Below are 26,419 nucleotides of genomic sequence, written 5' to 3' on the forward strand. Positions count from 1 at the left end.
GTTTTAGCTATCATGAACTTTATTTTCAATTATTTAAATCTAACATCAGTTATAAGGTTCATACAGACAACTCACTGTCTGTTATACTGACATGTTTTTAATTAAATCTGGAGCTCAAAATCACAGCAGAATCCACAACTTTACAGCTCCACACATCATCCAAAACCCCCCAGAAATTTGTTCTGTGATCATATAAACATATCAAAGTTGCACCATGGGAAAATACAGATTACTGCATTTTTTAATCAGTAGGAGGAAAACTGTGAGACAGAGGATGGAAGTACACATGTTACTGTTTAACATGCATAAACACTGTGACACTAAGTATTTGTACATCATTACTTCCAACGTCTTGCATTTAATGAAGTGAGAAATCAATTGAAATAAGTGTTGAAACACTTGATCCAAGTACTTTATTATGTCAAATAAACTCAAAATGTCTCTACTTCTTTCTCACTTTAAGGGAAAATATCTTAAAACTAGAGCAACTGAGCAAGAATGTTATTGAAGGATTTTCTTATATTAAACCAAGACAAAGCAATTACATTACATGAATTAAAGCATATATACAACAACCTTTATTTAAGCACTGATCACATGAAACTGCAAAAGAAGATGAACTAACTAAGAAACTAAGAGATAAAATACATATTGTAAAAGATTAATTGCATCCTGCTCTCTCTGAGTGTATCACTCTCCAAACAAGATAACAAATTATTTTTGGCTTGATATACGATTTTAAGAATTAGTTATAGCCAGTTTTTGCATTGATCCTGATTAATCAGAGGATGATCCCTGCAGCTCCAGGCGCAGCTCACACAGAGCAGACAGGTACTCTGCATTGTCCTTGTCATAGTTCAGAGCTTCTTCATAAAACAAAGCAGCTTCCATGTTGTTGCCCTCAGCTCTGGCCACCTGACCCAGCAGAGCGAGAGCTTCACCATCACCTGGATTCCTTGACCGACGTCTCTCAGCGATCTGCTTCAGTCTCTGCAGGAAAAATAAAGGAACAACGAAATATTAATTTCTGTTCCAAAGAAGTAGATTCTGTTCATCTGGACGTAACATTTTCAGTGGGAGAAAACATTACAGCCTTTATGCTTTAATAAAAAAACCCAAAATGATGTTTTACAATTTTACAAGATTTTTACAGGTGCACCATCCAAAGTGGGACTGATGCCACATCTCCTCACATGACCTAGTGAAAGAGAGAACAACTGGCAGTCACCAGTAGTTTTCAAGTTGAAGTTGAAAACAGTCCTCAGGAGCACAAGTAGGTGGTATTGAACAAAACATTTAAATCAAGGGAGCTTTGATATGAGGTTTAGCTCACACCGCATGAGTTAGTAACAACACTGAGTTTGTATAACATGTAACCTTTGTTATGTCTCTAGTGCTCACCTTAGCACACTGTCTCCACTCATATTTTTTCAGTGGTATCAGCAGCCCCTGCAGAGAGAAAACAGCAGAAAACTATCATTAAGATAAATCCATCCAAACCAAGGTCATGTGGTAGATGTGAGCGGTGAAATGTTTCACATTACTGCCCCGACACCTCCACCCTCCAAACAAGGCCTGTTAGTTTTTCTTCTTTCATTGTTCTTCTTGGGTTGAAACTAGAGATGGCACGATACCTCTTGTTTTAAGTCTGATACCGATATCATAAATTTGAAAATCTGCTGAAACCGATATGAATCCGATATTGTCTATTTTATAATCAAGAAAGTTGTTTTTTTAATATTTGCTGCGAACTTTGCACAAGTTCCTACTCAAGTTTTAAAAGACAAAACACTAAAGCTATTCTATTATACTTGGATGCAAAAAAACACTGCACCCAAAATACTTCAGTTCAGCAATACTGATCTTTTTACTTAAACTTTTAGCAGAACTTTAAAGTAATATTGAAAAGTAATTTAAAATGCAATTTTATGCAGATTTCAACAACTCTTTGGTTCTGAAAAAAAAGTGCAATATCAGCACAAAATAATGTTTATATTCAACAACTTAAAAAGAAAAAGAGGTTGTAGAATGGACCCTTTTATACTTAAAGCTGAACATAAATACACATCCATCCTTCATGACACCCATCTTTTATCAAGATGGATGTCAGTGTAACCTGTTTCTATCACATTTAACCTGAGATTGACTTTTGTGTAATTTCTATACAAAACTTAACACGTATGAAAAAAAGTTTGTTCATTATTTTGGGGGGTTTTGTTTTTTTTTTCGAACCACAGAACTGTTTAGCCTGCAACACAGTTCTTTTCAAACTAAAACTTGAGTCTATTCATTGTACGGTCAGACTTAGCAATGACAGATGTCCCAGCTTCATATTTAGGTTGATAAGCTTAACGTAGGAATGCTTTACAAACATTCAGAGATGAACTTACACACTTGCTTTACTTTTCTAGGATAGCTTGCTTGGAGATGAAATACCAGTTTGGTGGCATGTAACAAGGCTCCAAATGCTTTCCGTGTGACCGCCGACAGGTCTTGTACACAACAGCCGCTCTATCACATGACACATACTGCTCCAACATGATAAGGGGACCACCTGGGTTACACCATGTCGCAAGTTTTGTGATATTTGATGGATTGGGTTACATTTTTAATTTCTACCCAATATCCGATCCAGTAATTTAGGTCAGGATCACACTGATACCAATACTGTATTTTAGATCCGTCCATCCCTAGTTGAACCGTGAAACATTAAGAGGCAGCTGCATGTCTAACACTGGACATCAGCTGCCTCACCTTGGTGTAATTTGCCCTCTGATGAATCAGCTACCTGTCACCTTCATTTTTTCGTCAGTGAGGACCAATCAGAGTCTGGCACCTAGAAACTTACCTTGGTATAGTGAGCGATGGCTTGAGCCTCATTTTTTGTGTGATAAAGATGAAAGTCACCGTAGTGCTGATGGATAATCAGACAATCTCTTTTCTCCTTCAACTCTGGTAACTTCTCCAAGCAGTGCTTGAAAGTCTCCTCAGCCCTGAGAAACAACGAGATGATGAGGAATTTACAGCCAGAGGAAAGAAAGAAGGAAACCCTGCAGCTTTGTTTAGACGGGTACCTGCTCATATCCCCTTCCTCTGCATACAGCAGTGCCAGTTCAGCCCACACCCGGAGCAAGGATGGCTTCATCTTCACAGCATCTTCAAGGTGACTGATACAAATACGCCTCCACTTACGCACCTCTTCTGTGGAGCATTAAAGGGTGATTTGAGTGGTGTTTATTAAAGGATAACATGCAGTATATTTCTGTGTACCTCTGTTGCTGAAGGGCCCGCGGCACTGCTCAGCAATTTTCTTCTTCTTGTAGCACAGAGCCAGCTGGCGGGTGAAGGAAGGTAATTGATCGCCCCTTCTCAGGCCTCGCTTAATCACATCAATAGCCTCATCCAGTCGATTCTGAAACACATTTAAAAACACTAATCAAATATAAATATATGTAGAGAGAGAGGCTAAGCCCACGCTTGAAGCCACTGAGGTGTCTGTTGGCGGGGTGACTGGTATGAATGAACTTATTAAACTTGCTACAGTTCAATAACTCCAGCCGTACCTATCTTGTTTTTTAGAATTTTTATTCCAAAGCCATTTAACATAACAGTGTAGCGATCACAAACTGTTTGCTTTCTTCCGAACAACAACACCTGGCATTAATTACGTGTGTCTACCTTGAACACATTCACCATACCAAAAAACCCCACATGCCTGAGGTATTCACTGAGCACGTGGTCAGTTGGGGCCATCTTCACGATGTTTTCATAGTCCCCGGCCTCCTCCCTTCCGCTTAGTGTTTAGCCTCAGGGTGCTGGACTTGGGGTGAAACTCTCCATGCATGGTCAGGAGCTTCCTTGTCTTGATGTTAGTGGCTTCTATCTCCTCCTTTGGCCAGCTTATTATGCCAGCAGGGTACCTGATCACAGGCAGGCTGTAGATGTTGATAGGCCAGATCTTGTTCTTACCGTTCAGCTGACTCCTCAGGACTTGCCTGACCCTCTGCAGGTACTCGGTGGTTGCAGCTTTCCTAGTGGTCTCTTCATGGTTACCATTCGCCTGCGGGATCCCCAGGTACTTGTAACTGTCCTCTATGTCTGCAATGTTGCCTTCTGGTAGTTCAATCCCCTCAGTTCTGACTACCTTCCCTCGTGTTACCATCCGACTACACTTCTCCAGTCCGAACGACATTCCAATGTCATTGCTGTATATCCTGGTAGTGTGTATCAGTGAATCGATGTCTCGTTCACTCTTGGCATACAGCTTGATGTCATCCATGTACAGGAGGTGGCTGACGACCGCTCCGTTCCGTAGTCGGTATCCGTAGCCAGTCTTGTTAATGATCTCACTGAGGGGGTTCAGGCCTATGCAGAACAGCAGTGGGGACAGAGCATCTCCTTGGTAGATCCCGCACTTGATGGTGACTTGTGCTATGGGCTTGAGGTTGGCCTCTAGTGTTGTACGCCACATCCCCATTGAGTTCCTGATGAAAGCTCTCAGGGTCCTGTTGATCTTGTATAGTTCCAGGCATTCCAGGATCCAGGTGTGGGGCATTGAGTCATAGACCTTCTTGTATTTCTGCCTTCTATGTTTCTGCCTTATTTTTTAAGAAGATGATATCATAAATATGTTGAATTTATTTTATTATTATTTAAAGACAATACCATTTTGAAAATGTGCTTAAAGTTCTTAAAACAGCACTTTATTTTTACGTCTGCCCATTTTCGGCCAGGGGTGTTATTTTTGCTTCTCTGTTTTGAACTGAAATGTAGTTTAAATGCTTTTCCCCCCATAAATTAAAAGAGTTTGAGTTTACAATATTCATGCCCATGTCCATTATTTGATTCTGTCGCTCACTAAAACGCTATAAATTAAAAAATACTTTTGCAACTTGGGGCAAATTTTCTTATAATAATAATAATAATAAACTTTATAAAGCAAACTTAAAAACCAGGGGTATACCAAGATGCTTAACAAGTAAACATAGAGAATAAAAGAGAGGTAAATAGAAATAGGACCAAAGCAAGTATAGGTATGCAAACAGATCGCTGTCACTGATACACAGCAGCGGTTTTTGATACGGGTGACACGGGCGGTTGCCCGGGGCGGCATATGGGGGGCGGCATCACGGGCATCGGCAAAAAAAAAAAAAAAAATTGCTCGTACTCATGCTGCGCCGACATCATGCGCATTTTGGGAATGTCGTAGGCACCGATTGGTTTTCCATCGCCCATTTGCTGGGAGTAAGGGCGCCCTCCGTTTGCGAGGTGTGCCTGCTGCTTGCGGCACAGGGAGGAGAGGGCGGGGCGGCGGGGGATTCTCTGGCTGGCTGAAGCAGCATTTACTAACCAACTCGCAAAATAAAACAAAATAAAAACAAAACAACAAACACGAAAACACCAGACATCATGATACAGAGTTATAATTTGCACCGATGTTTTTTTGAAATTCTATACGCGAAAAGTGAGCGCGAGAGCCCTCGGTGCGCCTGCTCGCTGCTGAAGTCAAAGTAAACTTTATTGTCATCTCTGCTACATACAGTCCAGTATATAGAGAGACGAGACGACGAGGCTCCAGTTACAGCAGTGCAAGTAAACAAACAATAAATATAAGAAGAGTAAGAAAATAAATATACACTTTAGGACTCGAGGTAAAGGGATCAATGACAATTAAAAATTTATAATTTACAGTTTGATGATTTAAAGTCTCACACACAACCTGTCGAAAGGGGAGGGAGACCTGCTGCTTCCAAATAGAGCACATTTCATTGATAATGTTGTAAATCCAAGCCCATTATGTATTCATGATTTGAATCCTGGGTTGTGTGAAATCCCAGAAATACACCCTAGACAAAGTGAATCTGTGAACTAAGGTGTAGGTCTATTAGGTTATGATTCTCGGGTTGTGGGATGGGTGTTCATACTGGAGTGCAAAATTAAAACCAAGATGGACAAGAAAAGTTCAAAGCCATCAGGTGCTCAGTTTAGAAAAAAGAGAAAAGAAGAGGAGGAGAAACAAGCAAAAGATACAGGTAAGCAGATGTGTGATTGGATAATGGCAGGTCATCCTGAAACAATCAGAGTCAGAATACTTTATTAATCCCTAAGGAAATTATGTGGGTTACAGTTGCTCCAAGAAGAAATGGTAAAAATAGTAACAGTAACAGACTAAACTCCAAACAATACATTATGTTACAGATTTTAATATTAATTAGTCATTGTCAATTGTTGATTTGTCCTGTTCTCATTGTATGACGAATTATGATGGCTGTCCGGTAGCCGTTTGCATACTATGCATACTCTCTCTCTCTCTCTTCATATGTGTGTGTGTGTGTAAGTTTCTCTGGTGAAATTCAGTATGGTTCCGACAACAGTTTTATGTTAATATACAATCCCTAATATGTTTTGTGTGTGTGTGTGTGTGCGTGTGCGTTGTCGGGGGGGGGGGGGGGGGCAGGCGGAGTGTTCGCCCAGGGCACCAAACAGGCTAGGACCGCCACTGCTGATACATAGGAGAAGCAGCAGAAACATATAAAACAAAGAACTAAAATAAGCACAAAAGTACATAATGTAAAATCACAAGTGAAATGTTAACTAGAAGGAAAAGCAAGATTGAATAGGGTGTGTTTTCTTGTGTGATTAAATGCGATTAATCACGATTAATTCATTACAAAGCCTCGAATTAATTAAATTAATTTTCTTAATCGAGTCCCACCTCTAATAACAACATAAATTTGCTTTCCACTCAAAATAACTCAACACACAGACATTAATGTTTAAACCGTTGGAAACAAAAGTGAGTATACCCGTAAGTGAAAATATCTAAATTGTGCCCAAAGTCTCATTATTTTGAGTGGGTACGATTAATTTCCGGCACTGTCTTAAGGATGGCTTGCTTCACCTGCGTGGGGAGCTCCTTTCACTGCATGTTGTCTGTTCACAGCAAAATCTTACAAATGCAAGCAGCACACCTCAAAGAACCAGGTGTGAAAGTCAACAAACTGAAAGCAGTGTCAAGGAGTGAGATTTAGAGACAAGGTAACTAGGTCCAATGTGCAGTGAAAATCAGGCTGACCAGCACAGAAATCTAAATGTTAACGTAATATGATTGCTGGAAAGTAAAGTTTTGTCATAGGTCTTTCTGTCTGATTGTACTGTGTATTACAACAAACAAAGACTATACAAGACCACTCACGTATCCCACTCAACAACCGAGAGCCAATAGGAGCAGCAGATTCCAGTACTAGAAAATTAACTCATGGATTCAAACTTCTCTTTTCATTTTCCATTTTTGCTGTTCTTGAAGCAAAGGCAGGTATTCCTGCACACAGTGTTTACAGAACCAATCTGAAATGTACTCAACATGTCTCCTGCTGCTGTGGTAACAGCTTGTTTTGTTGTTCTACCAGAGAGAGCAGCTACAATGAAAGCTTGTTTATTTACTACTGTCACAGTACTGGGTCATGTGCCTTCAGTTACTCTGTTTTTTATATGTAAAAACAGAAGCTAATGGCACAAAGGATGTTTCCAGATAGATTTCCAGACTACAATCTTGGACTTCAATTATTTGGTACCTTTACCCTCAGGTCAGGCAGCCATTCTCCTTGAGTTGGAGTCTGTTGGCGTTCTCGTCTCCCCACTGTCACCAAGTTGTTAACATTGAATGAATTTCTAAGTATAACACTGCAGGTACCTTTATATACTGTAAATATTGTTACAATATTTTCTATGAAGAAAATGAAAAATTAAACCGAAGAGTCTCTACAGATGGATTTCTTCACTTTTGCTTTGATCTGCTGTTACTAAGCCAAAGACCCAGTAGGAAGAAATAGCATTTATAAGGTCAAGGTTGCAGACTCACCCGATTATGTAAGTAATTTCCGGAGTGCCGGATGACATGAGGGTTATCGGGATCATTTTCTAGTGCTTTCTTCACCAAACCGTCAGCCTCTTCGTATTTCTTATAAGCCATCAGCTTCAAGGCCAGCATGCACTGCAGAACAGCGTTATTTGGGTTGATTTCCAATGCAAAGCGAAGCTGTTTGGTGGCCTGGGATTCCTCATCTTCCTGTTTATTTCCTAAAAACCACTGCAGATGAGAAACTGGTTAGTCTGCAGTTTATTTCCCTTGAATAAAAGAATTAGCCAGTGAAACTTCTAAGAATCATACTGACACTGAAGGAGCCTTAAGGTTTACTCTCATCATTTGGTGCTTTATAGGGAAATATCCATATAAGTTAATACTCTTCATTCTTAACATAAAACTGACCTGTTCTCTGTGAAAGAGGGCGATGGCGTAGCCGGCGTTCCACTCTGCGTCATGACGCTGTACCTCAAGTGCTTTACAAAAACACTCGATGGCTTTGGAGAGAGAAGACCATGACACCTTAAAATAGGTCCAGGCTTGATCGCCATACACCTCTGGAAGGAGACTTGCTGATGAACCAGTGGGATACTTCACCTGCAGAGGGAGAAGGAAGCATCAGAGGTTCAACAGCAGTGATCATCATGTTTGATCTGATTGGTGTACATACCAGTATGTCCTCGACTCTCTGACAGTAGCTTTGTGACTGTGCAAAGTCTCCATCATGGTATTTCAGCCAGGCCATGTCTCCATACGTCACAATCAGCCTCCTCTCACTCTCATCACCGTAACTCTCCCTGATGGTCTTCTCTGATTGGTTTAAAAGTGACAGCGCTTCCTCTCGTTGATCCTGAAGATACCTGAGGACCAACAGGTCATCAACAGATGTTCCACATCTGGTGTTTACAACACCTGACAAGAAACTGACCTGAGAGTTCAACTAACACTTGTTGATGATTCATTAAGGTTTTTAACTGAGGTTCTTGACTCCAGCTGAGTCTGTCGGTGTACTGTTAGGTCAAATCCGATTGGTTATTGCAGTTCAGTTCAAATACTGAGCCTTGTGAAGGAGCGACCCACCAGAAAAACAAGAGTCCAAACAAGCTTCAGGAGGCAGATTATATCAAGATAGTACCAGCTTTGTAAAGAATCAGAAACTTTAGTCCAATACTCAAATAATTTTTCTCTTCCTATCACGTGTGTCTATTAAGGTTGAAATAATGAGGTAAACATAAAGCAAGCTGAAGTTTTTCTTCTAGCTGTAGCTTTGCTATGCTGGATAAATCTGGTGATTGTTTATTCATAATATTAACTGAGTCAGTTGAAAATGAGCAGCCTTATCTACTCCAGACAAAATGTTGTTACATAAAATAAAATTCATCTGTGTTAGCAGCAGGAACACTGCTGATAGGTAACATTAGCAGAAGAAAGACAGCTCAGGGTTGGATCTGATCCTGACAACAGGACAATCTCTCTATCATTTAAATATAAATCCTGCTGGTGCTGACCACAGTTTCCTTTGACAGTCAAATTTCTCTTTGGTCAGACGGACTTCAGTGAGAAAAACTGTCTTTCTTCTGGCTAATGTTAGCTCCTCTCTTCTGTAGCAGAGTCCCAGAAATAAAAGTGTTGAGATTTGAATGAGCAGAATAAATCCACTTTAGCTTTCCTTTCATCAGACAGCTCCAGAAACTGTACCTGACATAAGCCAAGAGGCTGTAGGAGCAACTCCCTCCCTCACACTGACTCTGATGGAAATCTATGTCAATGTGTAGTCGAGTGCTCAGTTTTTCCAGGTCCACATCGATCTTCAGATCCCAGGTGAAGTGACACTGCAACTGCTGCAGCCTGCTGAGCAGAGCGCTGCTATCTTCACTGTAAGAGAGTCACAAAGAAAAAGCTGTGAGGACCATCAGAGGGAGAGCATCAAACCTGGACTGGCTGAACCGAGGCTCACTCAGTGCTCTGACACACCTGAGGATCCTGTTTCTACGACCAGCACATGATCAAACAACCTCACTTAGAAACTCTCATGACAGTTCGCCCACACTTCCCAGCTCCTCTCCTTGAGAAAAATCCAGTTTATGTGATCAATCAATGAAATCAGTGATGTGAAGTAGATCTGTGGTTTGAACCTCACACTGAGGAACCAGAAGAAACCTTAGATGTGGAGAGAGACACAAACACAGGGGGACAGCTAAGTACTATACTATAGTACTTGTGGAATATTTTTGATATTGTTCTGTTAAATATTTTTGGATATGAGACCACACAATTTGTTTTTGTTTAATTCATTCGATCACACGCCAGTGTTAAAATGTCTAGTTATTGATGTTAGATGCCTCAGTTGCCCGCGTTTTTCAGTTACCAGTGTTCATGATCTGGAATTAATATTGTTGAAGAGGTGAGCACTGAAGAAGGCAAGCACGAGCACGGATTCGAACATGCATGCAAAGTAGTTGTGAGCAATCAGGGCTAAATTGTGTGGATTTTGATACCCAAGGATGGGAAGTTTAGGCTGGATCAGTAGTAGAATGAATGAAGTGCATTCCAAGCTTTCCACTAAGTGTGCAGCACTCTGTGCACTCCTCAGTGCAGTGCCATGCATTGCTCTCCAGGAACTGAGCTTGTTTGCTTGACACTGTTCAGTCACTGTACAGAGACTCTATGCATGATTGTGAAACAACAAATTAAAGGTCGACTGCACAAGAACTGAAGGGTGAGAGTCCTGAGGTTAAAGTGTTAGTGCAACCTGTGACAAGTAAGAAGGGACAAGTGTCAGCTGGGACTGAAGGGACCAATGAGACCATGTAACACAAACAAAAAGTCACCTCATCCTCTCAGAAGTGTACCGTCCACTTCTTTAGTTGAGCAGAATAAAGGAAATTTGGCTAATTAGGCAGAGAAAAGACTCTAAATATGATTAAGGTTTCTTTTGCCCAATATGCAGAGACTTTGAAAATGTTCTAATTAACAACTTTGAGAGCCTCATGAAGTGAAAGGCATCTTCTGGCATCTGTGTAAAGCTGGCTATGAATACATTCTTGTGTGTCGTGTAACGTGGAGTAAAGAATAACTGAAATCCCCCTGACTGCTCCATCACAGCTGAGCTAGACACTCAGCCTTATGTGTTAACAATGTGTTGATGGTCAGAGTGGTAAACCAGAAGAGGTAAGTAGATCAAATTTAATATTAATAAAAGATAAAGATATAAGTCTGATCAATAGATTAGCAGAGACATATAGTCTGAGTAGTGAGAATATTTATTCTAATGTTTAGACTTTGTGTGTGTAGATATGATCCATCATCAACCTTTTTATTCATGTCCGAGTTTGAGAAGATAACGATGGGTGTCTCTAACTCGTCATTATACTTTTGAACAATAATAGCAGCTTGATTCATGTGTGAATTTACTGATAGTTAACTATGATCAATACTGATCAGAACATTATCTGTAAACAGCACATATAATGTGAATGTCTCTCCCTCTCTCTCTGTGTGTGTGTGTGTGTGTGTGTGTGTGTGTGTGTGATAACAGACCATATTATTGTGGCTGTAAAAACAGTGATGTCATATCCAGTATCCAGTTCAACTAATCAAACATTAACATTTTAAAAAATGAAACCAGAGAGCGGCTCATTATAAAAACACATTTTTGTTTTTCGCTTTTAAATATTTATTATAAATGTGTATTACTCATTAATAATACAAAAGTATTTGTTATTTGATTTATCAATTAAATAACTGATAGAATATTTGATTACTAAAGTAATTGATAACTGCAGCACAAATAAGTATTTTCACATAAAGGTTTTATAATTATTTAATCTCCACTTTTTCCTCTTCCACTGATATCAGTCACCTGTTAGATGCACAGGTCCACGGACTCTGGACTGTTACTTTGTATCCCTCTGCGTGCACCTGAGCGCCAGGTAAACTAAACTACTGCTGGATTTAAACTCCACTCAGGTGGTTCAATTTGTGATAAATGATCGATTATTGATCAGAGGTTTGCAGACTGACCTCATGTTGGAGCAAACAGAGACCCCCTCCTCCTTAGACACAGCAAACTGATGACTGAACACGAAGAGTGAGTGGACCGATCTGTGAAGCTGTCACCTTTGTCACACAAACCACACACACACCTATCTGTTGTCGTGGTGCCTTCAGGGCCCCGCTGAAAACAAGTAAAAGAGAGATTTTAATGGCCATAAATATAAAGTATGTTAGGAGACGGGAGGCACATATTGAGACAGGAGGAAAGCGTACCGACGAGAAGGCTGGGCTTTCTGTTTCACCTGACCTCAGGAGGGGTCTTTGAAGGCACCATGAAGGGACGTTAAGTTTCGCTTCTGCATCTCAGCTGAGAGCGTCTCCACAGATCACTGATCAGCCATTGATCTGTAAATGATAGATCTGAGTTCAGGGTTTCTCACTGATCGGTCGCGTAATCGCTTCTTCATCTTCATCGGTGTGTACACTGAGGAAGAGAGGGGCTCTTTCTTGTAACATGACGTGAGTCCACATTAGCTTCACAGCAACTTTCTGGTTTCTGAAAACCACCAGAAATAATACAGATATACTACTAACAGAGGTGGCAAAAGTACAGACATTCTGAGATAGTAGAAATACTAGTGTAAAAAAAAAATACTCAAGTAAAAGCTTAAGCTTCAACTTCTTCACTGAAGTGAAAATAGTTTTAAGAAAGGTAAAAAAAAAATGGCCAGGAGTTTCAAAATTAAATATGACATAATTAATTGAAATTGAAATTAATTAATTAATTAGATGAATAGATAGACAGTTAAATGCTGATTAATTTCATTGAAAATATGCAATAAATTATTTATTTATTTCCAGGTTTAATTAATTACATAGACATTTGATCAATTAATTATATATTTAATTAATTATTTTTCCTTTCTAAGCCGGAAAAGGGTGGAGTGACCACTCCGGGTCGGGGATGAGTTCCTGCCCCAAGTGGAGGAGTTCAAGTATCTCGGGGTCTTGCTCGCGACTGATGGGAGAAGGGAGCCGGAGATCAACAGGCGGAGTGGTGCGGACGCTGCACCAATCCGTCGTGGTGAAGAGAGAGTTGAGCGTAGAAGCGAAGCTCTCAATTTACCAGTCGATCTACGTCCCTACCCTCACCTATGGCCACGAGCTGTGGGTAGTGACCGAAAGAACGAGATCGCGGTTACAAGCGGCGGAAATGAGCTTCCTCCGAAGGGTGGCTGGCCTCTTCCTTAGAGATAGGGTGAGAAGTTCAGCCATCCGGGAGGGGCTCAGAGTAGAGCCGCTGCTCCTCCACATCGAAAGGAGCCAGCTGAGGTTCGGGCATCTGACAAGGATGCCTCCTGGGCGCCTCCTGGGTGAGGTGTTCTGGGCATGTCCCACCGGGAGGAGGCCCCGGGGCAGACCCAGGCCCCCATCCTCCAGAAGGGGCCTGACCGAGCCACGGGCACCAGGCCCCACCAAGCAGCCAGGAGTAAGCCAGTACATACCTGAGCGCCCAGTCACCAGTGCACCGATGGCTTACACCTTGCCATCACACTATAACTCTTTAACAACATCAGTTACTCTAATAGGTGGATGAAATTACCCATATCTTTAATTGGCCGTATTAACATACTAAAAGTGTCAATTTTGCCTAAATATCTTTATCTTTTTAAATCAATTCCTCTCTCTCCACCAAACTCTTTCTTTTCAGATCTGCAAAAACTATTCAGAAAATGTATTTGGAATAACAAAAGACCACGGCTCAGACTCTCCTTACTCTACCTTCCATGTGAAAGAGGGGGTTAACAACTACCAAATTCAATGTGGTACTTTTGGGCTGCCCAAATCAGAGCGGCAATGTTTTACTTTGTTAATGAGTAAACTCCAGCGTGGGTTTCTATGGAGTCTACAGAAATCAAAATTCCCCCTAACTTATATCTTTGCTCAGCTGACAGGACGACAGTAATTAAACAAACTAAGAATCCCTTTCTGAAAAACACTATAATGATCTGGTTTGAAATCCATAACTACTTGGGAGAAACATTACAACTGTCTAGGTTTACTCCAATATTTGGAAATTACAGCTTTCCTCCTGGTAGGGCAGATGGAGGCTACAGATTCTGGTTCGGTCAAGGTATATGAAAAGTGTCTGATCTATTTAGGAGTAATTCTCTCATGTCTTTTGAAAAACTTAGAAGTACCTTTTCTATTCCTGCAAAACACTTTTTCAAATTTCTTCAATTGAGAAATTTTATTTTAACCACACAAGGTAAGAGCTTAGAACTCCCTGCACACTCTTCTCTAGAGTGCAAAGTTATAAAACATGTAAATGGGAGAGGTCAAGTTTCTGTATTGTACAAAATGTTTATGGAAAACACCAAAGAATCAGCACAGTCTATTTTAGAGGCAGGGAGGAATGATATGCAAATGGATATCTGATGATGAGTGGTATAAATCATGCTCCTTGGCTCAGAGTCAGACAATCTATATACAGTCTAAACTACTTCAATATAAATGGTTAACAAGACATTATATTACCCCCTCAGAATTGCATCATTTTAACCCAAACATCCCAGACACCTGTATCTAATGTGGAGTGGACAGGGCCTCTTTGTATCATTGTATAAGAGAGTGCCCACATGTGAAAGTCTTTTGGGAAAAGGTAATAAATCTGTTAAGCCAAATCATTGGTGATGTGATTCCCCTTGATCCCACACTATGTATTTTAAATGTATACCCGAACAATTTTGTACCTGCTGTGAACATTAGAGCTCTGTTAACGATCGGACTTTTGAAGGCCAAGCGATGTACTGCTAAGTGCTGGAAAGTTACAAAAATATGTGAACTATCTCAGTGGCTCAATGGTCTGAGGTCTATACTAACTCTGGAGAAAATAACTCATGCATTAAGAAACAAACTGGACAACTTTTGGGCCGTGTGGTCAAAATTCTACAACTTTTTGTAGAACTGCAACACACTGTGGACTTGACGGCTTGAAGAGTTAACTTGATATGTCTGTTTGCCGCCCTTGTTATAGTTTGCTTTATTCTTGTCTTTATTATTATGTCTTTTGTCATTATTTTATCTTATGTTCATGGTGCATTATGAGAACCCTCGGTGTCTAATGTATTTAAAATTAAGAGGTGGGCAACGGCGCCAGAGGTTAGGTTGAACACACATAACATCCTTTGGGCGCCGTGTAGCGTGCCCACCCAGGGGTGGGGTTAATGCTGACTGAGCAGAAACAATTGCTGTGGCCTGGTTGACATTCTTTAGTGGAGTTTACGGACACCGACGTGTCAGTGCGTGGTTAACTTTTGTGTTTTCTTTAGTTTTCACAGTTTCTGAAGTCTGACAAAGAGCCATGCTGATCGTGTTAGTGTGTGTGCAACAGAAGTCTGATTGTGGGAATTGTTAGTAACTAACAAGGTTTCACAATGAATATAAATGCATTTTGCCAGAAACAGCAGAATATCAGGTTAAAGCTCACAAAACTATTTCAACAACCACCAAACAGCTAAAACAGCAAACAGATTCTGCACAAAGACCTAAACACAAAGCGCGGACGCGACGCATCAGAATCTGAGACATGTCGGCTTTCTCACCCGACGGCACGTACACGGACACGCCATTGGTGCTGAAGCTGACAGCTCACAGACTCTGAAGCTTCAGGTTTTTTCTCTCTCAACCAAAACTGACTGAACCAGCAGCAAAAGAAGATCGAAACTACGCTTCACGTTTGATAAACATTGTCATGAATTCCCTCTGACTTTTGCTGTTTTGCTTCCATCATGATAAAATCTGCACATCTCTCTCTCTCTCTCAGTGGACTTCAAGAACAGTTTCCCATCTCAAATCTCTGTTTTCTGCATTATTTGCTTGCTTATTATGCACCAGGCCACCCTTGTGTGCAGTGCTGTCGGCCGCTGTTTTTTTTTAAATGACCTCAGACAAGAAAGCCTAATTTCTGCTGTTCAATACCGAAGAAATGTAAACTTTTTAAAACAATGCCAAATTGCAAAACGCTTAGCCGTGTCTCTAATAAAACCTCTGTAACATCTTGAGTAGCACCAGGTAATGTTCATATGTTGATTTTCTTCAGTTCTTCTGCTGAATATTTTTAAGGTTATCTGCTATAAAAAGCCAGGCCTGGAAACTCTCCTTCATGTTTTTCTGTGTTATATTCTCAGTTACTTTGACACGAAAGTATCTGCTGTGATGATCACACCTCTAATGAAGTTTCACAAATGTCAGTACTGATAAATGATCAGAAATATAATATTTCTGACTGTCTGAGGCAAAACTGAATCAAATCAAATCAAATCAGGACCTGGTTAATCAGAATTAAATTGATTCTAGAAATCAGTGACGATAACAAGCGCTATAAATGACTAAATTTAAAAACTAAGAGATAAAATAATTATTTTTAAGATAACATACAAGACGCAAGATTAATTATATTTTGCTCTTTCTGAGTGTATCAACTCCACATATAAGATCAAAAATACTTTTGGCTTGATATAAGATTGGAAAAATTAGTTATAGCCAGTTTTTGCAGTGATAATGATTAATCAGAGGATGATCCCTGCAGCTCCAGGCGCAGCTCACACAGAGCAGACAGGTACTCTTCATTGTCCTTGTCACAGTTCAGAGCTTTCTCATAAAAAAAAGCAGCTTTCTTGCTGTCGCCCTCAGCTCTGGCCACCTGACCCAGCAGAGCGAGAGCTTCACCATCACCCCGATTCTTTGCCAGACGTCTGTCAGCGATCTGCTTCAGTTTCTGCAGGAAAAAAAAGAGGAACAATGAAATATTCATTTATGTTCCAAAGAAGTAGATTCTGTTCATCTGGACGTAACGTTTTCAGTGGGAGAAAAAGTGATGGCCATTACGCGTTAATGAAAAGGCAACATTTTAAAATGTTAACTCTAAAGCTAAAGGCTCTACCTCCCATTCTACTTTTAAATACTGTAAGTACCACAACTAAGCCCACAGTCTGAGATCGAAGTGCTCTAATGTCTAATGGGGTGATATGGTATTATAATGTTTTTCAGATAAGATGGGGCCTGATTACCAGCTTAAAAAGGGGGATGGGGTTTTGGGGGACAACAGGAGGAGAGAAGGGTGTAAGAGGCATGTAAGACTGGAACTCTGGATTGTCATGTTTTGGTTTGGTATGGCAGGTGCTCCATCCAAAGTGGGACAGATGACATCTATAATGACCAGGTTATTCCATCAATGGGTTGGGCATATTTCAAGATGACAATGCCAGGATTCATCAGGCTCAAATTGTGAAAGAGTGGTTCTGGCACTATGAGGCATCATTTTTACACGTGGATTGGCCACCACAGAGTCCAGACCTCAACCCCACTGAGAATCTTTGGGATGTGCTGGCGAAGGCTTTGCGCAGCAGTCAGACTCTACCATCATCAATGCAAGTTACTGGTGACAAATTAATACAACACTGGATGAAAATAAATCTTGTGACACTGCAGAAGCTTATCGAAACAATGCCACAGCGAATGCGTACTGTAATCAAAGCTAAAGGCGGCCCAACAAAATATTAGTGTGACCTTTATTTATTTTTTTGGGAGGTGGTGACTTTTTTTTGGACAGGCAGTGTATATGTAACCTTTGTTATGTCTCTAGTGCTCACCTTAGCACACTGTCGCCACTCATATTTTTTCAGTGGTATCAGCAGCCCCTGCAGAGAGAAAACAGCAGAAAACTATCATGAAGATAAATCCATCCATACTAAGTTCATGTGGTAGATGTGAGCGGTAACATGTTTCACATTACTGCCCCGACACCTCCACCCTCCAAACATTTTAGTTTTCTTCTTTCATTGTTCTTCTTGGGTTGAAACATGGAACATTAGGGGCAGCTGCATGTCTAACACTGGACATCAGCTGCCTCACCTTGGTGTAATTTGCCCTCTGATGAATCAGCTAAATGTCACCTTCATTTTCTCTTCAGTGAGGACCAATCAGAGTCTAGCACCTAGAAACTTACCTTGGTATAGTGAGCGATGGCTTGAGCCTCATTTTTTGTGTGGTAATGATGAAAGTCACCGTAGCACTGATGGATAATCTGACAAACCTTTTCCTCCTCCACCTCTGGTAACTTCTCCAAGCAGTGCTTGAAAGTCTCCTCAGCCCTGAGAAACAAAGAGATGATGAGGAATTTACAGCCAGAGGAAAGAAAGAAGGAAGCCCTGCAGCTTTGTTTAGACGGGTACCTGCTCATATCCCCTTCCTCTGCATACAGCAGTGCCAGTTCAGCCCACACCCGGAGAAAGGATGGCTTCATCTTCACAGCATCTTCAAGGTGACTGATACAACAACGCCTCCATCTACCCACCTCTTCTGTGGAGCATTAAAGGGTGATTTGAGTGGTGTTTATTAAAGGATAACATGCAGTATATTTCCGTGTACCTGTGTTGCTGAAGGGCCTGCGACACTGTTCAGCAATTTTCTTCTGCTTGTAGCACAGAGCCAGCTGGTAGGTGAAGGAAGATAATTGTTTGCCTCTTCTTAGGCCTCGTTTAAACACATCAATAGCCTCATCCAGTCGACTCTGAAACACATTAAAAAACACCAATCAGATACAAATATATTCAGAAAACTTTGAGGTTGACAGGGGATTTCTTTAAATCACCCTGCCGTTCTTTGTTCAGCTGAGACACCTGAGTTAGAAAACACACAAACACTGCAGATTTTCTTTAACTCGCGAGGGCAGTCATGAAACACAGGATCTGCGTCCTTTATTTATACAAGATGTTTCTGTGTGTGTGTGTGTGTGTGTGTGTGTGTGTGTGTGTGTGCAAAGATAACAACGTCATTCAGAGCAGCGGGTTTTTCCCCTTTTCTACATCTGTATGTTCTTGTAAAAGAGCTGAGGTTTCACTTCTCTATATCTACAGGGAGTGCAGAATTATTAGGCAAATGAGTATTTTGTCCACATCATCCTCTTCATGCATGTTGACTTACTCCAAGCTGTATAGGCTCGAAAGCCTACTACCAATTAAGCATATTAGGTGATGTGCATCTCTGTAATGAGAAGGGGTGTGGTCTAATGACATCAACACCCTATATCAGGTGTGCATAATTATTAGGCAACTTCCTTTCCTTTGGCAAAATGGGTCAAAAGAAGGACTTGACAGGCTCAGAAAAGTCAAAAATAGTGAGATATCTTGCAGAGGGATGCAGCAGTCTTAAAATTGCAAAGCTTCTGAAGCGTGATCATCGAACAATCAAGCGTTTCATTCAAAATAGTCAACAGGGTCGCAAGAAGCGTGTGGAAAAACCAAGGTGCAAAATAACTGCCCATGAACTGAGAAAAGTCAAGCGTGCAGCTGCCAAGATGCCACTTGCCACCAGTTTGGCCATATTTCAGAGCTGCAACATCACTGGAGTGCCCAAAAGCACAAGGTGTGCAATACTCAGAGACATGGCCAAGGTAAGAAAGGCTGAAAGACGACCACCACTGAACAAGACACACAAGCTGAAACGTCAAGACTGGGCCAAGAAATATCTCAAGACTGATTTTTCTAAGGTTTTATGGACTGATGAAATGAGAGTGAGTCTTGATGGGCCAGATGGATGGGCCCGTGGCTGGATTGGTAAGGGCAGAGAGCTCCAGTCCCACTCAGACGCCAGCAAGGTGGAGGTGGAGTACTGGTTTGGGCTGGTATCATCAAAGATGAGCTTGTGGGGCCTTTTTCGGGTTGAGGATGGAGTCAAGCTCAACTCCCAGTCCTACTGCCAGTTTCTGGAAGACACCTTCTTCAAGTAGTGGTACAGGAAGAAGTCTGCATCCTTCAAGAAAAACATGATTTTCATGCAGGACAATGCTCCATCACACGCGTCCAAGTACTCCACAGCGTGGCTGGCAAGAAAGGGTATAAAAGAAGAAAAACTAATGACATGGCCTCCTTGTTCACCTGATCTGAACCCCATTGAGAACCTGTGGTCCATCATCAAATGTGAGATTTACAAGGAGGGAAAACAGTACACCTCTCTGAACAGTGTCTGGGAGGCTGTGGTTGCTGCTGCACGCAATGTTGATGGTGAACCGATCAAAACACTGACAGAATCCATGGATGGCAGGCTTTTGAGTGTCCTTGCAAAGAAAGGTGGCTATATTGGTCGCTGATTTGTTTTTGTTTTGTTTTGAATGTCAGAAATGTATATTTGTGAATGTGGAGATGTTATATTGGTTTCACTGGTAAAAATAAGTAATTGAAATGGGTATATATTTGTTTTTGTTAAGTTGCCTAATAATTATGCACAGTAATAGTCACCTGCACACACAGATATCCCCTAAAATAGCTAAAACTAAAACAAACTAAAACCTACTTCCAAAAACATTCAGCTTTGATATTAAAGAGTTTTTTGGGTTCATTGAGAACATGGTTGTTGTTCAATAATAAAATTATTCCTCAAAAATACAACTTGCCTAATAATTCTGCACTCCCTGTAAATGTTCTCTGAAGACAGGAGCGGTTAGTAGCTGCACACAAGTTATTAGGTGAAAAGTCTCATAGACATGTGCTTAATGATAAAATAAAAAGATACATTTCATATAGCTGATCACATTATACAATATTCTCCTGTGACAGAGGTTAAAAAAAGAATAAAAACAGAAGAATGGTTCAAACTCTCTTAACAGCTATAAATGCAAACACTGGAAAAGTGATGAATATTGGAAGGAAATTCTCTCCTGTGCACACCAGGAACTTATATCAATACATGAAAGTCCACAAAAAAGAAAAAAACATGTCCGGGAACAAGGAGGGAAAGGGAAAAAAAAGACGAATGGAATCCCTCAGACAAACCCAGACTCCTAGCTCAGAGGTCACAGTCCTTTCAAACAGGCAAAGATTAACCAGGTGGTGCAATGAGCTTCTTATGGCCTCTGACAGTGGACTCATCTCTGTGCTTGTCCTGCTAGACCTCAGTACAGTGTTCGATACTGTTGACCATAATATCCTATTACAGCGATTAAAGCACGCTGTAGGTATTACAGGTACTGCACTGCAGTGGTTTGTTTCCTGCACATCAGGTGATTGCATGTTATTCACCTGACACTGGTTAGCACGTCATTTCACATCATCTTTCAGTCCTACTCACATGTAACATGGGCTATTTGTTGTGATTGAAAACAGAAGTTTTGGTTTTGAAAATAAATATGTGAAATTCAAGTGGGACTCAGTGTCACTCATTGGAGATGTGTCATAGTACAAAAACTCAGCCGGCAGCAGCTTTATTTGTTGATGGAAGTTGGAACAATAGAGGGTTCCGTGTTATGACCAATTCTGTTTACATCATACATGCTTCCCTTTCACTGCTAGGCAGCTGACACCCAACTTTATTTATCCATCAAGGCAGATAACACACACCAATTAGTTAAACTGCAGGAATCTCTTAAAGATATAAAGACCTCTTAACTTTCTGCTTCTTAATTTAGATAAGGCTGAGGTTATTATACTCGGCTAATTTTAAGAAATATGGTTCTAACTAGATTCTTACTCTGGATGGCATTACCTTGGCCTCCAGTAACGCTGTGAGGAACCCTGGAGTCATTTTGACCAGGACATGTCCTTCAATGCACATATTAAACAAATATATAGATATTTGCTCAACATCTCTAAAATTTGAAATATCCTGTCTCAGAGTGATGGTGAAAAACTGCTTCATGCATTTATTACTTCCAGGCTGGACTACTGTAATTCATTATTATCAGGAAGTCCTAAAAGTCCCTGAAAAGTCTTCAGCTAATCCAAAATGCTGCAGCAAGAGTCCTGACAGGGACTAGAAAGAGAGAGCATATTTCTCCTGTTTTGGCTTTTCTTCATTGGCTTCCTGTTAAATCCAGAATTGAATTCAAAATCCTGCTCCTCACATACAAGGTCTTAAATAATCAGGCCCCATCTTATCTTAATGACCTTGTAGTACCATATCACCCTATTAGAGCACTTCGCTCTCACACTGCAGGCTTACTTGTTGTTCCTAGAGTTTCCAGTTTGGATTCGGGAGACAGACACTATCTCTACTTTCAAGATTAGGCTTAAAACTTTCCTTTTTGCTAAAGCATATAGTTAGGGCTGGATCAGTATTTCCGCTCTGCTTTTTGTAGGTGATATGGTTCTATATGGTTCATCAGGTGGTGGCCTCCAGCTCGCACTGGAGCGGTTTGCAGCCAATTGTTAAGTGGCTGCAAGTCTGAAGCCATTATACTCAGCCAGAAAAGGGTGTAGTGCCCACTCTGATTCAGGGACAAATTACTGCCCCAAGTGGAGGAATTGAAGCATCTCAGGGTCTTGTTCACGAGTGAGCATGCCTAGAGATGGCACGCTGGTTGGCATTTTAAAAATTCCCAGGAGCCCAAAATGAAGTAACACCAAACTTTGGGGGTCATATTGAAACCAAGGACAGGGTTTTATAACCTTTAAAAAAAGTGTCTTTGTTGACTGGCTGCTGTTGTTGATGCTCTATTAGAATCTTCCAAGATTCAATAGAGATTATTATTGTCATATGTACAAAGAAAAGCATTTCTCTGTGCAATGAAATTCTTTCTTTGCTGTCCACAGATGCCGGCGAATATATGCAAATAGAAATAGATCAGATAAAACACAAATAGTATAAATAAATGAAGACAAAATCTAAGTGTGAAATAGAAAAAAGAGCTATCAGCTTAATATGCAAGATGGCCTGATGTGCAAAAGTTATTATTACTGTTAAAATAGATTGGCTCAAGAGTCTGATAGCAGTGGGGAAGAAGGAGTTGTTGAGTCTGGATTACACACTTCTGAACCTTTGTCTCGAGGGCAGAAGTGTGAATAGTCCATGTTGGGGGTGTGTGGGGTCTATGAGGATGGAGGCAGCTCCTCTCTGGACTCTGTGATGGTCGATGTTCTGCAGAGAGGGCAGCGGAGTTCTGATGATCTTCTCCACAGTTGTTATCACTCTCTGCAGGTGTTTGCAGTCCATAGCAGTAGTGCTGCCGTACCATGCAGTGATGCAGCTGGTCGGTGTGCTCTCCACAGTGCAGATGTAGAACCTGCTGAGGATCTTGGCCGACATACCAAATTTCCTCAACCTCCTCAGGAAATACAGCCGCTGCTGAGCCTTCTTGATCAGCTGTGTGGTGTTCAGTGTCCAGGTGAGGTCCTCACTGAGGCTGCTGCTAATCCACTTCAAACCCCCGGATAAACGGCGGCTTGTAAGGGCTCTTCTTCTTCCTCGTGTCCACTATCATTTCATTTGTCTTATCAGTGTTGAGGGTGAGGTTGTTGTCCTCACACCATGACACCAGACTGGCCACCTCTCTCCTATAAGCCGCTTCATCCCTCCAGTGATGCGACCGATCACTTCAGTGTCATCCGCGAACTTCAATATGATGTTATCTTTGTTGGAGGCGACACAGTCATGGGTGCACAGGGTGTAGGGGATGGGACTGAGGACGCAACCCTGTGGGATGCCAGTGTTTGTATTAATGCTGGCTGAAGTCCTGTTGCTGGTTGAGGATGCCTTAAAGAGGGTGCTGAATGTGCCTTCATTTAATGTTTGTGATACATAAAGACAGCGGCTAATGGCATGAATGGTGGGCCCAGGAAGATTTCCAGACTAGAATCTTGGACCTCTATCATCTGGTACCTTTACCCTCAGGTCAGGCAGAGTTGGAGTCTGTTGAAGGTCTCGTCTCCCCACTGTCACCAAGTGGTTAACATTGAATGGATTTCAAAATATAACACTGCAGGTGCCTTGACATACTATAAATATTGTAAGATAGCTTTAACAAAGAAAATGGAAGACAACTGAGAAGTCTCTACAGATGGATTTCTTGACTTTGGTTTAGTCTACTGCTACTGGGCCCAAGACCCAGTAAGCAGAAGTAAGAATTTATAAGACCAAGGTTGCAGACTTACCCGATTAAGTAAGTAATTTCCTGATTGGCGGATGACATGAGGGTTGTCGGGATCATTTTCTAGTGCTTTCTTCACCAAACCATCGGCCTCTTCGTATTTCTTATAAGCCGTCAGCTTCATGGCCAGCATAGACTGCAGAGCAGCATTATCTGGGTTAATCTCCAATGCAAAGCGAAGCTGTGTGGTGGCCTGGGATTCCTCATCTTCCTGTATATTTTCTAAAAACCACTGCAGATGAGAAACTGGTTAGTCTGCAGTTTATTTCCCTTGAATCAAAAAAAATCAGTCAGTGAAACTTCTAAGAATCATACTGACACTGAAGTAACCGAGGCCACTGAAGGAGCCTTAAGTTTATCATTTGGTGTTGTCTAGAGAAATATCCAAATTCTCTTTATTTTTATCACAAAACTGACGTGTTCTCTGCAAAAGAGGGTGATGGCGTAGCAGGTGTTCCACTCTGTGTCATGACGCTGTACCTCAAGTGCTTTACGAAAACAGTCGATGCCGTCTGAGAGAGAAGACCTCGACACCTTAAAATAAGCCCAGCCTTGTTCCCCGTACACCTCTGGAAGGAGACTTCCTGATGAACCAGTGGGATACTTCACCTGCAGAGGGAGAAGGAAGCGTCAGAGGTTCAACAGCAGTGATCATCATGTTTGATCTGATTGGTGTACATACCAGTATGTCCTCGACTCTCTGACAGTAGCTTTGTGACTGTGCAAAGTCTCTATCATGGTATTTCAGCCAGGCCATGTCTCCATACGTCACAATCAGCCGCCTCTCACTCTCATCACCGTAACTCTCCCTGATGGTCTCCTCTGATTGGTTTAAAAGTGACAGCGCTTTCTCTCGTTGATCCTGAAGATACCTGAGGACCAACAGGTCATCAACAGCTGTTCCACAACTGGTGTTTACAACACCTGACAAGAAACTGCCTTGAGGGTTCAACTACACCTTGTTGGTAGTTTGACTCAATTAAGGTTTTTATCTGAGGTTCATGACTCCAGGGTTAGATAATTACTGCATTTCCACCAGAAAAACAAGAGTCCAAACAAGCTTCAGGAAACAGATTTATATCAAGATTCTTATAGAATCAGAAACCCTAGTCCAATACTCATATAATGTTTCTCTTCCTATCACGTGTATCTATTAAGGTTGAAATAATGAAGTAAATGTAAAGCAAGCTAAAGTTTTTCTTCTAGCTGTAGCTTTGCTATGCTATCAATCTGGTAATTACTCATTCTTAATGTTAACTTATGAAGTGAGTTGAACATGAGCAGCCATATCTACTCCAGACAAAATGTTGTTACATGAAATTAAATTCATCTGTGTTAGCAGCAGGAACACTGCTGGTAGGTAACATTAGCAGAAGACAGACAGCTCAGGGTTGGATCTGATCCTGAAAACAAAACTATCTCTCTATCATTCAAATATAAATCCTGCTGATGCTGACCACAGTTTCCTTTGGCGGTCAAATTTCTCTTTGGTCAGACGGACTTTAGTGAGAAAAACTGTCTTTCTTCTGGCTAATGTTAGCTCTGCTCTTATCTAGCAGAGTCCCAGAAATAAAAGTGTTGAGATTTGAATGAGCAGAATAAATCCACTTTAGCTTTTCTTTCATCAGACAGCTACAGAAACTGTACCTGACATAAGCCAAGAGGCTGTAGAAGCAACCTGCTCCTTTACGATGAAACTCTATGTCAATCTCTATTCGGGTGCTCAGGGTTTCCAGGTCCACGTCCGGCCTCAGATCCCAGGTGAAGTGACACTGCAACTGCTGCAGCCTGCTGAGCAGAGCGCTGCTATCTTCACTGTAAGAGAGTCATGAGGATCCTGTTTCTACGACCAGCACATGATCAAACAACCTCACTCAGAAACTCTCATGCCAGTTCATCCACACTTCCCAGCTCCTCTCCTTGAGAAAATTCAGTTTGTGTGATCAATCAATCAATGAAATCAGTGATGTGAAGTAGACCTGTGGTTTTAATCTCACACTGAGGAACCAGAAGAAACCTTAGATGTGGAGTGAGACACAAACACAGGGGGACAGCTAATGTTGTGATACACAGGTTTGTCCTTGTGGAATATTTTTGATATTGTTCTGTTAAATATTTTTGGATATGAGACCACACAATTTGTTTTCGTTTCATTTGTTTGTTTTCATTTAATGACACATATTAATCACATGCTAGTGATAAAATATCTACTTAATGATGTACTTAATATCTACTTAAACCTGTTACATGCACAGGTCCACAGACTCTTGGACTGCTGTATCCCTCTGCGCACATCTGGGCGCCAGTTAAACTAAACTGCTGCTGGATTTAAAGTCCACTCAGATGGTTCACTTTATGATAAACGATCGATTATTGATCAAAGGTTTGGTAGACTTACCTCATGTTGGAGCAAACAGAGACCTCCTCCTCAGACACAGCAAACTGATGACTGAACACGAAGAGTGCGTGGACCGATCTGTAAAGCTGTCACCCTAGTCACACAAACCACACACGCCCCTTCTCGTGCTGCCTTCAGGGCCTCATGTCTGCTCATGTCTCAGGTCGCCCATCCTCTCCTCTCCTGTCGTGGATTTAATGGCCATAAATATAAACTATGTAGGGAGACGGGAGGCACA

The 26,419-nt window shown here is 41.2% G+C and overlaps 2 protein-coding genes and 1 long non-coding RNA gene across 8 annotated transcripts; 1 reads left to right on the plus strand and 2 right to left on the minus strand.

Moving 5' to 3' along the window:
* Window position 1: 1 nt before the first annotated feature.
* Window positions 2–12,025, minus strand: LOC120436352 (interferon-induced protein with tetratricopeptide repeats 1-like). Of its 3 annotated transcripts, none has more exons than XM_039607242.1 (10): window positions 11,888–12,025; window positions 9,563–9,739; window positions 8,535–8,724; window positions 8,270–8,455; window positions 7,862–8,089; window positions 3,271–3,412; window positions 3,075–3,201; window positions 2,849–2,993; window positions 1,402–1,449; window positions 2–990 (listed from the first exon to the last, which is right to left on the minus strand). In XM_039607242.1, exons 1-10 carry the CDS (start codon window positions 11,890–11,892, stop codon window positions 778–780), a joined length of 1,461 nt encoding a protein of 486 aa, XP_039463176.1. In that variant the 5' UTR covers window positions 11,893–12,025; the 3' UTR covers window positions 2–777. The 3 variants fall into 3 exon arrangements, with proteins under 3 accessions (XP_039463176.1, XP_039463172.1, XP_039463168.1); XM_039607238.1 differs by having other exon boundaries at window positions 3,075–3,198; window positions 8,270–8,461; XM_039607234.1 differs by having other exon boundaries at window positions 8,270–8,461.
* Window positions 1,014–2,838, plus strand: LOC120436372. The gene is made up of 3 exons (XR_005610362.1): window positions 1,014–1,273; window positions 1,435–1,577; window positions 2,412–2,838. It is a non-coding gene; the product is annotated as an uncharacterized LOC120436372 (long non-coding RNA).
* LOC116332750 (interferon-induced protein with tetratricopeptide repeats 5-like) lies at window positions 11,909–26,373 on the minus strand. Of its 4 annotated transcripts, XR_005610351.1 has the most exons (12): window positions 26,182–26,373; window positions 25,431–25,598; window positions 24,466–24,655; window positions 24,264–24,392; window positions 23,788–24,015; window positions 18,293–18,434; window positions 18,097–18,223; window positions 17,871–18,015; window positions 17,515–17,562; window positions 16,598–16,640; window positions 12,134–12,265; window positions 11,909–12,041 (listed from the first exon to the last, which is right to left on the minus strand). XR_005610351.1 is itself a non-coding variant. In XM_039607277.1 (11 exons), the coding sequence occupies exons 1-11, from the start codon at window positions 26,184–26,186 to the stop codon at window positions 12,397–12,399; spliced, it is 1,245 nt and encodes a 414-aa protein (XP_039463211.1). In that variant the 5' UTR covers window positions 26,187–26,371; the 3' UTR covers window positions 12,140–12,396. The 4 variants fall into 4 exon arrangements, 3 of the variants coding, with proteins under 3 accessions (XP_039463211.1, XP_039463206.1, XP_039463201.1); XM_039607277.1 differs by lacking the exon at window positions 11,909–12,041 and having other exon boundaries at window positions 12,140–12,416; window positions 26,182–26,371; XM_039607272.1 differs by lacking the exons at window positions 11,909–12,041; window positions 12,134–12,265 and having other exon boundaries at window positions 15,985–16,640; window positions 18,097–18,220; window positions 26,182–26,366.
* Window positions 26,374–26,419: the final 46 nt, after the last annotated feature.

Source organism: Oreochromis aureus, linkage group 3, assembly GCF_013358895.1.
Source record: "Oreochromis aureus strain Israel breed Guangdong linkage group 3, ZZ_aureus, whole genome shotgun sequence".
Lineage (NCBI taxonomy): Eukaryota > Metazoa > Chordata > Actinopteri > Cichliformes > Cichlidae > Oreochromis > Oreochromis aureus.